Source organism: Carcharhinus amblyrhynchos, chromosome 23, assembly GCF_965287045.1.
Source record: "Carcharhinus amblyrhynchos chromosome 23, sCarAmb.v2.hapA, whole genome shotgun sequence".
Classification (NCBI taxonomy): domain Eukaryota; kingdom Metazoa; phylum Chordata; class Chondrichthyes; order Carcharhiniformes; family Carcharhinidae; genus Carcharhinus; species Carcharhinus amblyrhynchos.
In genome coordinates, this window is record NC_137346.1 from 39,472,686 (window position 1) to 39,487,851 (window position 15,166).

The 15,166-nt window shown below is 43.5% G+C and overlaps 1 protein-coding gene across 3 annotated transcripts in view; it reads right to left on the minus strand.

Annotated features, from left to right (window-relative positions):
- LOC145357530 (lysine-specific demethylase 2B-like) overlaps positions 1 to 15,166 on the minus strand; it is a 182,631-nt gene that overhangs the window by 16,755 nt on the left and 150,710 nt on the right. For all 3 annotated transcript variants that reach the window (XM_080210962.1, XM_080210963.1, XM_080210961.1), the window contains exon 8: positions 9,676 to 9,839. In XM_080210962.1, coding sequence (XP_080067088.1) covers positions 9,676 to 9,839 — 164 coding nt within the window. The remainder of the gene's footprint in view (positions 1 to 9,675; positions 9,840 to 15,166) is intronic.

Genomic DNA, 15,166 nt, shown 5'->3' on the forward strand with positions numbered 1-15,166 from the left:
GATACCCTGGAGTAATTCAGGAGGACTGGGAAAAATAGAAGGGTCAAGATTTATGTTGACCCCAATGCTACACCTAGGTATTTTAAGAGGCACGCCAGACCCTCATTCTATGCAGGAGAAGATGGAAACCGAACTAGGGCATCTTGAAAGCTTGGATGTAACAAGGCTGATGCAATTTGCAGAATGGGCAGTGCCAGTGGTCCTTGTTCTTATTCTTGACAAATCAATTCATCTTTGCGGAGATTATAAATAGATAATTGGGTTTTCAAGCTCGATAGGTACCCTATGCCCTGGATCAAAGATCTGTATACACTCAAGTTAACAGGCGGCAATACGCTCGCCAAGTCGGATATGCGCCACACATCTCCAGCTTGGATTGGAGGAGTTTTCCTGGAAATAAGTGACAATGAAAACACATGAGATTCTACGAGTATACCCATTTGCCTTTTGGGATCTGGTTGGTGTGTGCCATCTTCCACAGCGTTACGGAGAACATCCTTTAAGGGCTACTGAAGGTAGTAGTATACTTAGATGGCATCACGGGGCTGCAGAACAGGAACACCTGGCCAACCAAGAAACAATTGTGCAAAGATTTGCCAGGGCAGGAAGCTGCTCGATGAGGGAGAAATGCATTTTTCAGGTGGCCAAAGTAACCAAAAAGGCTACCGAATAGATGGCAAGGAGTTACATCCAGTAGAGAAAAAAGTAAAGGCCATCAAGGAGGCACCGACCCCAAGGAACGCTATAGAGCTAAAATCCTTCCTGGGATTAGTTAATTATTATGGAAGATTTATGCCGAATTTGGCTTCCACGCTGCCCCCCGCTTGCACACCTTACTGCAAAAAATTCCACAGATGGTCTTGGGAAGTTTCACAGGCCAAATGTCAATTACTGTCATCCAATTTACTGGTCCATTTCAACCTGAAAAAAACCTGTTACACTCCCCCATATGGAACTGGTGCAGTGCTTTTATACTTCTGGAAAGATGGAACGGAGAAGCCCATTGCACGTGCCTCCAGGACCCTTTTGATTGCAGAGCAACGACACACTATACTTGGTCCCTAACTCCAAATCATCTATGTAAATCATAAACAATTGCGGTCCCAACACTGATCCCTGAGACACATCACTAGTCACTGATCGCCAACCAAAAAAACACCCAATTACCCCCACACTTTGCTTTCTGTTAGTTAACCAATCCTCTGTGCATGCTAATATATTACCCATAACACTGTGCGCCTTTACCTTATGTAGCAGTCTTTGGTGCAGCATCTTGTCAAATGCCTTCTGGAAATCCAGATACACCACATCCACAAGTTCCCCATTGTCCACTGCACATGTATTGTTCTCAAAGAATTCCACCAAATTAGTCAAACATGACCTGCCCTTCATGAACCTATGCTGCGTCTTACCAATGGGACAATTTATATCCAGACGTCTCGTTATTTCGTCCTCAAATGATAGATCCAAACGTTTTCCCTACTACAGAAGTTAAGCTAACCATCTCCTTTTTTAAACAGTGGCATCATATTTGCTGTTTTCCAATCTGCGGGAACCATCCCAGAGTCCAGATTTCTCTTCTGTTAAATTCCATTCAAATAGGAAGAGTCGTTACTATAACGTGGACCGAATACGCCTTTATTTCGACGACTTGCAACATTCTGCACTTATTTTACTTTGCATTATGATGCATTCGCAATCATACAATGGATGCCAACACGTGCACCCCATCCTCTCTAGGGATACTTAGCATTGCTCAGGCCCTGACTCTGGATTCAAACTTTATTTAACTATAATTATAGCGACATCGAGAAGAGGAATATTGCCGGGGCGGAGCACGAGAGCCAGCCGGGGCAGAGCACAAATAGCAGGGCCGATCACCACTGTCTATAACCAGGAGCCCGTTTGGTGAGAAATATTGAGGTGCAACATCACAGGGAAACAAGTAGATGATTGGCTGGTGAGTATCTTTTAACTATGAAATTTTAACTGGTGCAAGTAAAACCTTTATTGAAATAGATATATAAAGTCAGGCAGGATCGAAGACATTAAAATTCAGCCAGTAAAATAATTAGTTGAAACACTGGAACAATGACAGGTCAAGCGATGTGTCGCAGCTGCAGAACACGGAAGCTCGGCGACACCAGTGTGATCCAAGGCAAACACATTTGCAGTAAGTTCTATGTCTTGGGGACCTTTGGCTCAGTCACGGAGGCTAACGTGGAGGAGGGGGAAAAAGGTACCTGGACACTGTCATAGGAGACGGTCACATCATTTAATATAGGGTCGATTGATTGGGTCCATGGTTGTAGACGAGAGGGTGTGACAGAGAAAGGCAGGTATAAGGACACAGAAGTTAGAAACGGAGGAGCCTCAGCCCTTGCAATTGTCCAGATTTGTGGTTCTTTCGGCTCGTATAGGATGAGAGCAGAAGCTGAGCGTACTGACCAAGGCATTGTGGTACAGGAGGTCATTCGTGCAGGGAAGTTAATAGCAATGTAGTGGTAGTAGGAGACTGTATAGTCAGGGAATAAACACAGTTCACTCCAGTCAAGAGCAAGTCAGGAGGCTGTTGCCTGCCCAATGTCAGGGCTCCAGACATTGGCTCTGGGCAGGAGAGGAGCTTGTAGTGGGAGGGGGAGGACACAATTCTTGTGGTCCATATGGGTACCAATGACATAGGTAGGACTAGGAAAGAGGCTCTGCTTAAAGGGTATGAGCAGCTAGAAGCCAAATCAAAAAAAATGGAACTTCAGAGGTAATAATCTCTGGCTTCCTACCTGATCCACAAGTAAACTGACATGGGATAAATAGAATTAGAGAGCTGAATGTGTGGTTCAAAGACTGGTGTGGGAGAAATGGGTTTCAATTCATGGGGCACCGGCACCAGTACTGGGAAAACCAGGAGCTGTATCATTGGGACGGTCTTCAGCTGAACTGTGTTTGGACCAGTGTTGGATAACTAGGGCAGTAAAGAGGGATTTAAACCAAATAGTGAGGGAGAGAGCTGGGACAAGAGAGCAAGGTAACAATAAGGGGAATAACAATCAGAGGGTAGCAGGAGGGATGGACCCTCCTGGGTGTAGCATTTGTAATAAAACAGATGAATTGTCAGCTCAAATAAAATAAATACACATGATCTGATGAGACAAGGTTGCACTGTGACAAAGGCTGGGATCTGAAAATTCAAGGGTTCTTGACATTTTGGAAGGTCAGGAAGCGAGGGAAAGGTGCAGGGGTAGCTCTGTTAATTAAGATTATCGGTATAGAAATAGATTACCCTTGGGTTTTAAAGATCAAAATGCACAGTTTGCGTAAAGATAAGAAATAGCAAAGATAAGACGCTTGTGGGAATAGTTTATAGGCTCCCGAACAGTAGCTACGTAGTAGGATGGGGTATACAAGAAATAATGAGGGCTTATGAGAAAGTTATTGCAATAATCAAGGATGATTTCAATCTACATATAGATTGGAAATGTCAGATTGACAAAGGTAGCCTGGAGGATGAGTTCACAATGTTTTCTGGACAGTTCAGTAGTGCTGCAAGCTCTGGTGCAAACAGGAGAGAATGTGTTATTCTAGATCTAGTAATGCGCAATGAGACAGGTCAGAAGCTAGGAATTCTGTAGAGAGCAACTTATCTCTTGGCTCTCCAAAGCCTGTCTACCATCCACAAGACACAAGTCAGGAGCATGATGAAATACACTCCACTTGCCTGGGTGACTGCAGCTCCACTAACATTCCAGAAGCTTGACTTCCACCACCCATCCCATCCACCAGCTCCAATATCCACACACTCCATTATAGACACATAGTGGCAGCAGTGTGTACCACGTACAACATACCAAGACGCCTTCGAAAACATTTTCCAAACCTGTGACCTGTACGACTGAGAAGGTTAAAGGAGCAGATGCATGTGATTTGGTGCTGGGAAATGAGCCAGACCAGGTGCTAGACTTGGAAGTTGGGGTGCATTTTGGTGATAGTGACCACAATTCGGTTACGTTCACCTTAGTGATGGAAAGGGATAGGCATGAACCTCGGGTCAGTAGTTTTAGCTGGGGGAAGGGTAATTATGAGGCTATTAGGAAAGAATTAGGAAGCATAGGTTGGACTAGGAGACTACAGGGTCTCGGAACGTCCGAAATGTGGAGTTTTTTCAAGGAGCAGCTACTGCGAGTCCTTGATACGTATGTCCCTGTCAGGCAAGGAGGAATTGGTCGAGCTAGGGAACCGTGGTGCATTAGGAAAGTTGATTCGCTGGTTAAAAAGAAAAAGGAGGCTTATGTCCGGATGAGACTTGAGGGCTCAGGTAGTGCACTAGAAAGCTTCAGATTGGCTAGGAGGGAGTTAAAGAGAGAGTTAAGAAGGGCTAAAAGAGGACATGAGAAGACTTTGGCTGATAGGATTAAGGAGAATCCTAAGGCGTTCTATAGATATGTTAAGAACAAAAGGTTGGTTAGGACAAGATTACGGCCAGTTAGAGACAGCAGTGGGAATTTATGTGTGGAACCGGAAGAGATTGGTGAGGCATTGAACCAATATTTCTCTTTGGTGTTCACGCAGGGGGACATAAATGTAGCTGTGGAGAACACTGGGTTACAGGGTTGTAAACTGGACAGTATTACAGTTGATAAGGAGGATGTGCTAGTTATTCTTGAGGGTTTGAAAATAGATAAGTCCCCTGGGCCGGACGGGATTTACCCTAGGATTCTCTGGGAGGCAAGGGAGGCGATTGCAGAGCCTCTGGCTCTGATCTTCAGGTCGTCATTGGTCACCGGTATAGTGCCAGAAGATTGGAGGTTAGCGAATGTTGTCCCATTGTTTAAGAAGGGGAACAGAGACTTCCCCGGGAATTACAGACCGGCGAGTCTTACTTCTGTTGTGGGCAAGGTTTTAGAAAAAATTATTAGGAATAGGATTTATGGTTATTTGGAGAGTATTGAATTGATTAGAGATAGTCAGCATGGTTTTGTGGAGGATAGGTCGTGCCTTACTAACCTTATTGAGTTTTTTGAGAAAGTGACCAAAGAGGTGGATGGGGGTAAGGCAGTTGACGTGGTATATATGGACTTTAGTAAGGCGTTTGATAAGGTTCACCACGGAAGGCTTTTGCAGAAATTGCAGATGTATGGGATTGAGGGTGATCTAGGAAATTGGATTAGAAATTGGCTGGCGGATAGGAGACAGGGCGGTGGTTGATGATAAGTATAAGTATTCGACATGGAGTTCAGTTACGAGTGGTGTGCCTCAGGGATCTGTTTTGGGGCCACTGCTGTTTGTAATTTTTATAAATGATCTGGATGAGGGTATAGTTGGGTGGATTAGTAAATTTGCTGATGCCACCAAAGTCAGAGGTGCGGTAGATAGTGAGGAAGGGTGTCTTAGTCTACAGGGAGACTTGGATAAGTTGCAGAGCTGGGCCGAGAGGTGGAGGATGGAGTTTAATGCGGAAAAGTGTGAGGTAATTCACTTTGGTAGGAATAACGGACGTGTAGAGTATAGAGCTAACGGTAGGACTCTGAATAGTGTGGATGAACAGAGGGATCTCGGTGTATGTGTACATAGATCCCTGAAAGTTGGGAATCAAGTAGATAGGGTTGTTAGGAAGGCATACGGTGTCTTGGCGTTTATTGGTAGGGGGATTGAATTTAGGAGCCGCAGCGTCATGTTGCAACTGTACAAAACTCTGGTGCGGCCGCACTTGGAGTATTGTGTGCAGTTCTGGTCCCCACATTATAGGAAGGATGTGGAGGCTTTGGAGAGGGTGCAGAGGAGGTTTACCAGGATGTTGCCTGGTATGGAGGGGAGGTCCTATGAGGAGAGACTGAGGGATTTGAGGTTGTTTTCGTTAGAAAGAAGGCGGCTATGAGGGGACCTTATTGAAGCATATAAGATGATTAGAGGTTTAGATAGGGTGGACAGTGATAGCCTTTTTCCTCGGATGGAGAAAGCTAGCGCGAGGGGGCATGGCTTTAAATTAAGGGGTGGTAGTTATAGGACGGATGTCGGGGTAGGTTCTTTACCCAGAGGGTGGTGAGGGATTGGAATGCCCTGCCTGCTGCAGTTGTAAATGCGCCTAGTTTGGGGGCGTTTAAGAGATCCGTGGATAGGTTTATGGATGGTAAGGGTTTGGTTTAGGTTAGAGGGTCATTGTTTTTTAACTGGTCGGCGCAACATCGTGGGCCGAAGGGCCTGTTCTGCGCTGTAATGTTCTATGTTCTAACACCACCCCAGGAGGTTCCCTTCCTAGTCGTACACCATACTGACTTGGAACTATATCACTGCTTCTTCACTGTCACTAGGTCAAAATCTTGAAACTCCCTCTTAAATAGCACTATGGGTGAACTACAACATACGGACTACAGTGTTTCAAGGAGGCAGCTCGTCACCACGTTCTCTAGGGCAATTGAAAATGATAATGAAAATGCCGGCCTAACCAACGGTGCCCAGATCCAGTGAAGAATAAAAACTCTAAGTAAAGGCACTCCCTGGTAGCAGTGATCATAACATGATTATATTTCACATCCAGTTTGAGGCAGAGAAGAGTGAATCCAAGACTAGTATTTTCAATGTAAGTAAGATCAATAATGAGGGTATGAAGGCAAAACTGGCTAAACTGAACTGGGAAATGAGGTCAGCTGAGATGCAGTGACAGATATTTCATAACAATCAGCAAAAACACATTCCAGTGAGAAAGAAGAACTTTATGGGAAGTACGTACCATCTGTGGCTAATTAAGGAAGTTAAAGATAGTATCAAATCGAAAGAAAAACAGGCAATTCCACAAAGATTATATTTTCTTTAAAGAACAGCAAAGAATGACAAAGTATAGAGAAAAATTAAGAGTGAGAGAAAAATAAGAGTATGTGAGCAAACTAGCTAGGAATATAGATTGAAAATAAAAGAGTTTCTACATATATTTAAAAAGTAAAGGAGGTAAACTAAGCTTTGGTCCTCTAAACAACGTGTTTGGGGAATTAGTAATGGAAAATAAGAAACGGTACATAAATTGAGTGGATATTTTGCATCTTGTCTTCACTGTAAAGGACAAAAATAACATCCCAAAAATAAATGTAAGTCACCAGATGAAAGGGAGGCTGGAACTGCAAACAAGCACAGAGAAAGGTACTGAGATAGCATGGTGGCACAGTGGTTAGGACTCCTGCCTCATAATGGGTTCAATTCCCAGCTTGGGATACTGTGCAGAGTCTACACATTCTCCCCATGTCTGCGTGGTCCCTCCGGGTGCTCCAGTTTCCTCCGACAGTGTGCACGACGTGCCGATTCGGTGCACCGGACATGTGAAATTCTCTCTCGGTATACCCGAATAGGCGCCGGGGTGTGGTGACTAGGGGATTTTCACAGTAACTTCATTGGATGTAAGCCTACTTGTGACACTAATAAATAAACTGAGAAAATTATTAGAACTAAAGATTGAAAAGTTTCCAGGACTTGACGGACTTAATTCTAGTGTCTTAAACTAAGTGGCTGTTGAGGTAGTAGATGCATTGGTTTCATTTTTTGAAAATTCCCATCAAATTGCAAAATAGTGAATGCAACTCCTGTACTCAAGAAATGAGGGAGACAGAAAATAGGCTAACTGACATGTAGTTTCCTAAGATCTGTCATAGGAAAAATGTTGGAATCACTTATCTAGGAGGTTCTCTCAGAGCTACTTAACATTTCAACACAATAAAGCAGAGCCAACATGGTTCTGTAAAAGGGAAATGGTGTTTATTAGAGTTTGAGGTAATGACCAACATGGAATAAGAGGAACTTGTAAATGCGCCGTACCTGGGTTTTCACAAGCTGCCACAGCAAAGATTACTACACAAAAGGGCTCGTGGTGGAGGGGATGGGTAACATATTAGCAACGGATAAAGGAAAGCTTCGTTAACAGGAAACAAAATAAGCACAAATGGTTCGGTTTTGGGTTAGCAAGATGTAACCAGCAAAATGCCAAAGGGATCAGTGCTGGGCCCTCAACTATTTACAACCTATATCAATAACCCTGAATGAAGGAACCAAAAGTATGGTTGCTAAATTAACTGATAACACAAAAATAGGTAGCAGACTAAGTTGTGAAGAGTTCAGATCTGCAAAAGGACACAGATTGTGGGGTTGGGCAAAAATTTGGATGATCCAGTATAATGTGGGAAAATGTGACTTCCCCACTTAGGACAGAAAAAAAAAGAAAAGCAGCATATTATTTAAATGGAGACTACAGAATTCTGTGCACAGACGAATCTGGATATCTATAAAGTTAGTATGTAGGTACAGCAAGTGATTAGGAAGGTGAATGGGATGTTGTTGTATATTGCAAGGGGAATAGAATATAAAACAGAAGTTTTGCTACTTTTATAAGGCACTGATAGATACATGTATCTATGTAATAATACAGTATATAATACTGTAGATACATCTGTATCATTATGTAATAATACAGTATAATACTGTAGATACATCTGTATCATTATGTAATAATATAGTATAATACTGTAGATACATCTACAGTATTATATACATTTTTGGTCCGTTGCATTGAAAAGAACTCAGAAGTTCCACCAGATTCCTCAGATGAAGGAGTTATTTTATGAGGAAAGGTTGGACAAAATAAAACCAAAATCTAAAATCATTATTGTGAATTATTTTGTCTAAACCAGTTACAGATAACCAGTTGCCAGCCTCAGCCCTATGCTGAATTCTCACCTCCCATTGCCCCACTTTGGAGAATATAATCCAGGTTGACACAGCTGAGCAGCAGAGCGAACGCTGTATAATCTGAGGTGCCATCTTTTAGATGAGATGATAAATTGAGGCTCCCACTGTCCTCTTGGGTGGACGTATATGACGCCATGTCATTATTCAAAGAATAGCCGGACGCTTTATGGAAGTCTTGGCCATTATTTATCCTTCAACTAATGTCACAAAGATATATTACCTGGGCATTTCTTGAAACTATTTGTAGGATTTCGCCATGTGCATGTCACCTGCCACATTTCAACACCACCTACACTACAACAGTTGGTATTATTCAAAATAAACCATACGCTGCGAAAGGCTTTGGGAAATCCTGACTTTGTGGAAGGATGTACATTCAAATTTTTTCTTGAATTTTTTTTCATTCATTCCTAGGATGTGGGTGCTGGGCATTTATCGCCCAGCCCTAAGTGTTCAAAATGATGGTAAGCTGCTATTGATATAGAGAGGGAGTTCCAGACTCTTGACCGTGCAACTGAAAGAACAACAACACACTTCAAGTCAGGATGGTGCGTGACTTGGAAAGGATCTTGCAGGTGAAGGTATTCCCATTATCTACTGCCCTTGATGTCGTGGGTTTGGAATGTGTCCAGTATGATGAAAGCACTTTTTTAAAAGCTGTCCAATGCCAAAAAACAATCTGCAAAAGACACTATCCACTTAGTATTTTTCTGGAATAATCTGCAAAACTATATTTCTACAGTAAAATTTCAAATGAAGTTCTCAACATAGGCAATGATTTCAAAATAGCAAATTTAAATTAAATTAGCACCATGATTAAATTGTTCAATATAACCAAAATTTGAATATTACATATTTAATGAGATTTTAATACAATCTGCCCCACTCTCGGGACATTGCATTAGATATCTTTTCAGAATTCACAAATACAGGAACCAAATCCAGTCTTACTTTGTAACTTGTTTATGAGCCAACTGAGTTGCTTTTTGGAGATGTTTGTCCAGCTGAGGTCCAATATGGTGGGCTGTCTCCTGATGATCCCACTCAGCATAGTTGGAGTGATTGATCTGCAGCCACTCAGATTAATTGTGGTCCACAGCCGTTTGTCACAACACCTGCAAACATCGAGGAAGAAAAGCCAGTCAATGAAACCATGCTGTAAACTACTAAAAGGTAAAAACAAGTGTTTTGATAATACTGCAGCACTCAGTATCCTCGGCGCAACGATCTTTAACTGCTTCAACGATGACCACAAGGTCAGAAGTGGGACGTGTGCACAATGTTCAACACCCCCCATCCCCCATTCGCAATTCCTCAAATACTGAATCAGTCCATTTCCAATTTGCAGCAAGATCTGGGCAATATCCAGGCCTGGGTTGACAAGTGGCAGGCCACATTTGTGGCACACAAGCACCAATGATCATATCCAACAAGAGCGAATCTAACCGTGATCCTTTGACAGTCAATGCCATTACCATCCCTGAAAAAAAAAACTTGATTAGCCATACAAACATTGTGGTTACAATAATAGGTCAGAGGCTAGGAATCCTGCAAAGAATAACTCACCTCCTGACTCCCCAAAGCCTGTACCATCTCTCAGGCAAAAGTGTGATGGAATATCACTTGCTTGGATGAGTGCAGCTCCAGGAGAAGCTTTACATCACTCAGGACAAAACTGGATTGGCATCCCATCTGCAAACATTCACTACTTGCACCACTGACAAACAGTGACAGCAACGTGTACCATCTACACAATGCACTGCAGGAACTCAAAAGATCCTTAGATACCACCTTCCAAACCCATATCTAGAAGGACAAGAGCAGTAGATATATGGGAACACCAACATCTGGAAGTTCCTCACCAAGTCGCTCACCATCCCGACTGAAACATATCGCTGTTCCTTCACTGTCACTGGGTTAAAATCCTGGAACTCCCTCCTAACAGTGCAGTGCGTGTAGCAACACCACACGGACTGCAGCCGTTCAAACTAGCAGCTCATCGCTACCTTCAAGGGCAATTAGCCATGAACAACAAATGCTGGCTTACCCAGCCTCACCTACATCCCACGAAAGAAGAAATTCACATTGCCAACTCATTTTAGATTAGGGTTGAATACACATGAATCAGCAGATACGTAAAAGTACAGCAGCTAAAATGTGACTAGGTAAGTGCACACAATGCCCAAGTCTTACAATACAGTAGAGACTCAGGATTGGAAGCATGTCAAAAAACTTTATTATAGGCAGAACATTATCAATTCTTTCTGAAAGCCCATAAAACATGGGCTTTCAAGAGATGTTATACTTAAAGAAACAAAATACAGCAATTTGTAAGAAGCTCTATATTACTGTATGTAACATTTACTGTCAATGTCTAAAGTGCCCATAACTCAGATTGCACTATACTAAATAGATATAGATTCAGAGAGTGGAATTTAATGCTTTCCCCCATGGTAAGTTTGGTGATGGGGAGCATTTAAACAGGTGGAAATCTATTGCAGCTTTCCCACCCCACAAGCCCTTAAGTGAGCAACTAATGCAGAAAAAGAAACAAATTGCACCCTTAAGTATCAATTAATTTTAGATTAGGTGGTGTTGTATATACATGAGTCAGCAGTTACATTAGAGTATAGCAGCTAAAAAGTGTATGCAATGCACAATACTTGTTATTATGTGATGTGTAGGGCCACAGTCCATTGCCACTACTATTAACCCAGTGGCGAGTGGAGAACTCACTGTGTGGATAGCACGACTGGGAAGCTCACGGTGGTGTTGGGATTGGACATCTTGTTCAAAGGCCTTCAATGCCTGATCAAGGGATATGGCTTTGGGAAGAGGATCTGAGAGCCTTCCCTTACTCTTTCTCATTGAGCACACCCCCCCACTCTGCAACCCACTCCCAACATTACGCATCAGTGGCTTGAGATCCAGCAATGGTATTAACCCTCGTGGATGCTGTCAGTACGACATCCACACATGACATGCTGTTCGATGCAGGTCTCCGATTGGCTGACAGCTCTCAGCAGGTGGTACTTCCACTCCCAGGGCCCTTGATCCCAAGAAAAGTCTGCAACTGTCCAGTTAACTAACTGTGACAATTAAGATGGCAGGCCTTCCCTAAAAAGGACAACACAAGGTTCTTACTGTCTCTCCAGCCAGCAGGTGAAACTCCTGTCATCTTTATTAAATACTGCTTAGACTCTGTCTTCATTTTAAAAGTACATGAATTCTTACAGAATGCTAAGTACTGAGATTCAATTCAATAGGTTCTCCATTGTATTTTTTTCTAATTCTTTCATGGGACGTAGGTGTCATTGGTAAGGTCAGCATTTGTTGTCGATCCCTAACTGCCCTTCAGGAGAGGTTGAGCTGCCTTCGGAAGATTGGAGGACAGCAAATGTTGTCCCATTGTTTAAGAAAGGGAGAAGAGACTTCCCTGGGAATTATAGACCGGTGAGTCTTACTTCTGTGGTGGGTAAGGTTTTGGAAAGGATTATTAGAGACAGGATTTATAGTTATTTGGAGAGTAATGAATTAATTAGAGACAGTCAGCATGGTTTTGTAGCGGGTAGGTCGTGCCTTACTAACCTTATCGAGTTCTTTGAGAAAGTGACCAAAGAGGCGGATAGGGGTAAGGCAGTTGACGTGGTGTATATGGATTTTAGTAAGGCGTTTGATAAGGTTCACCATGGTAGGCTTCTGCAGAAGATGCAGATGTATGGGATTGGGGGTGATCTAGGTAATTGGATCAGGAATTGGCTAGCAGATAGGAGACAGAGGGTGGTGGTTGATGGTAAATATTCGTCATGGAGTTCGGTTACGAGTGGTGTGCCTCAGGGATCTGTTTTGGGGCCACTGCTGTTTGTAATTTTTATTAATGATCTGGATGAGGGTATAGTTGGGTGGATTAGTAAGTTTGCTGATGACACCAAAGTCGGAGGTGTGGTAGATTGTGAGGAAGGGTGTCATAGTTTGCAGGGTGACTTAGAAAGGTTGCAGAGCTGGGCCGCGAGGTGGCGGATGGAGTTTAATGCGGAGAAGTGTGAGGTAATTCATTTTGGTAGGAATAACAGATGTGTTGAGTATAGGGCTAACGGGAGGACTTTGAATAGTGTGGACGAGCAGAGGGATCTAGGTGTATGTGTACATAGATCCCTGAAAGTTGGGAATCAAGTAGATAAGGTTGTTAAGAAGGCATACGGTGTCTTGGCGTTTATTGGTAGGGGGATTGAATTTAGGAGTCGCAGCGTCATGATGCAACTGTACACAACTCTGGTGCGGCCGCACTTGGAGTATTGTGTGCAGTTCTGGTCCCCACATTACAGGAAGGATATAGAGGCTTTGGAGAGGGTGCAGAGGAGGTTTACCAGGATGTTGCCTGGTAAGGAGGGGAGATCCTATGAGGAGAGGCTGAGAGATTTGGGGTTGTTTTCGCTGGAAAGAAGGCGGCTAAGAGGGGACCTTATTGAAACATACAAGATGATTAGAGGTTTAGACAGGGTAGATAGTGATAGCCTTTTTCCTAGGATGGAGAAAGCTAGCACGAGGGGGCACGACTTTAAATTAAGGGGGGGTAGTTATAGGACTGATGTCAGGGGTAGGTTCTTTACCCAGAGGGTGGTGAGGGACTGGAATGCCCTGCCAGCTGCAGCTGTAAATGCGCCTAGTTTGGGGGCGTTTAAGAGATCTGTGGATAGGTTTATGGACAAAATGGGATTGGTTTAGATTAGTGGGTTAGTGTTTTTTTTAAAAAAGCTGGTCGGCGCAACATCGTGGGCCGAAGGGCCTGTTCTGCGCTGTAATGTTCTATGTTCTATGTTCTTCAACTGCTGCAACCTCGTGCAGTTACACGCATAGTGCTGTTAAGAAAGGAGTTTAGTAGCTTGCATAAGGTAAACAGAATGGACTTAAAATTCCAACTGTTCGTTTTAGGGAGTATTATTGATCCGTACCCCTAACAGCGAAAAAAAACACTCAGGTCAGAAGCATTTCAGAACAGTCTAGTTTTGAATTCTGCTGAGAAATCAGCCAGTTGTCAGGCTGCATCAGCAAGTTTCTGTTCCACTTGAGTTGGTGTTTCTCTCCTGCTGGCCAGAATCATACTAACATAGCACCAACTGTGCTTTCAAAAGGGAACTGCAGCTTGACTGTGCATTTTCAGTTTTGTACTTCTGCAAAGCATAAAGAAAAAACTATCCACTTGATTGTTAAAGCCAATAGCCTTCAGGCATCTCTACCCTGAATCTCTCCAAGCTGAGAATCATCAGGTTGGAGTGCAAATTGGAGACATTCTGACATTTAAGGGTGGGAAGAAGGGGCCCCAGGGCTTGGTTGTATCTCAGAGAGCTACAGATTCAGAAAAGGATTAATGTTTGTTTTTATTCATTCAAAGCACGTGGGCTTCATCGGCTGGGCTAGCATTTATCGCCCATTCCTAGGTGCTTTTGGCAGTACGGTGGTTATCTGCTACCTCGAACTTCTGCAGTTCGTGCGGTGTAAGCATACCCACAGCATTGTTAGGAAGGGAGTTCCAGGATTTTGACCAAGTGACAGTAAAGGGATGGCAGCGATACAGTTCCAAGTGAGGACGGTAAGTTTACTTAGAGGGGAATTTGCAGGTGGTGGTGTTCCCTTATATTTGCTTCCTTTGTCCTTCTGGGTGGTAGAGGGTTTGGAAGGTGCTGTTGTAGGAGCCTCGCTGAGTTACTGCAATGCGCTATGTAGATGGTACACACTGCTGCTACCGTGCTATGGTGTTGGAAGAAGTGAACGTTTAAGGTGGTAGTTGGGGTGCCAGCCAAGTGGGCTGCTTTGTCCTGGATGGTGGCAAGCTCCTTTGAGGGTTGCTGGAGCTGCAGTCGTTCAGGCCAGTGGAAACTATTCCATCACTCTCCTGAGCACAAAGCACAAAGCTTTGTAGCCGGTGGGCAGGCTTGGGGGAGTCAGGAGGAGGCCGAGTTACTCGCTGCAGGATTCCAAGCCTCTGACCTGCACTTGTAGCCACAGTATTTCTATGGCTAGTCTAGTTCAACTTCTGGTCAATAGTTTAACCCCCAAGGATGTTGGTATTAAGAAATCAGCAAAGGTAAAGGCATCAAATGTCAGAGGATGATAGTTAGAGTTCCTCTCGTTGGAGATGGTCCTTGCCTGGCGCTTACGTGGTACAAATCTTATTAGCCAATTGTCAGTCGAAGCCTGTTTATTCTACAGGTCTTGTTGCATTTGGACATGGACTTCTTCAGAATCTGAGGAGTTGTGAATGTGCTAAACAGTGCACAGTGAATATTAGTGTGACCGTGGCCTACAGCACAAAGGGGAACCCAGGCAAAATGGAGAACGAGGATCTACAAAAACTGTACCTATTCAACAGCTACTTGCTGCCTTAGACGACAAGGACGAAGATCATCAGAAGGGCAGCCAGGATACAGACTATGGCACTTAG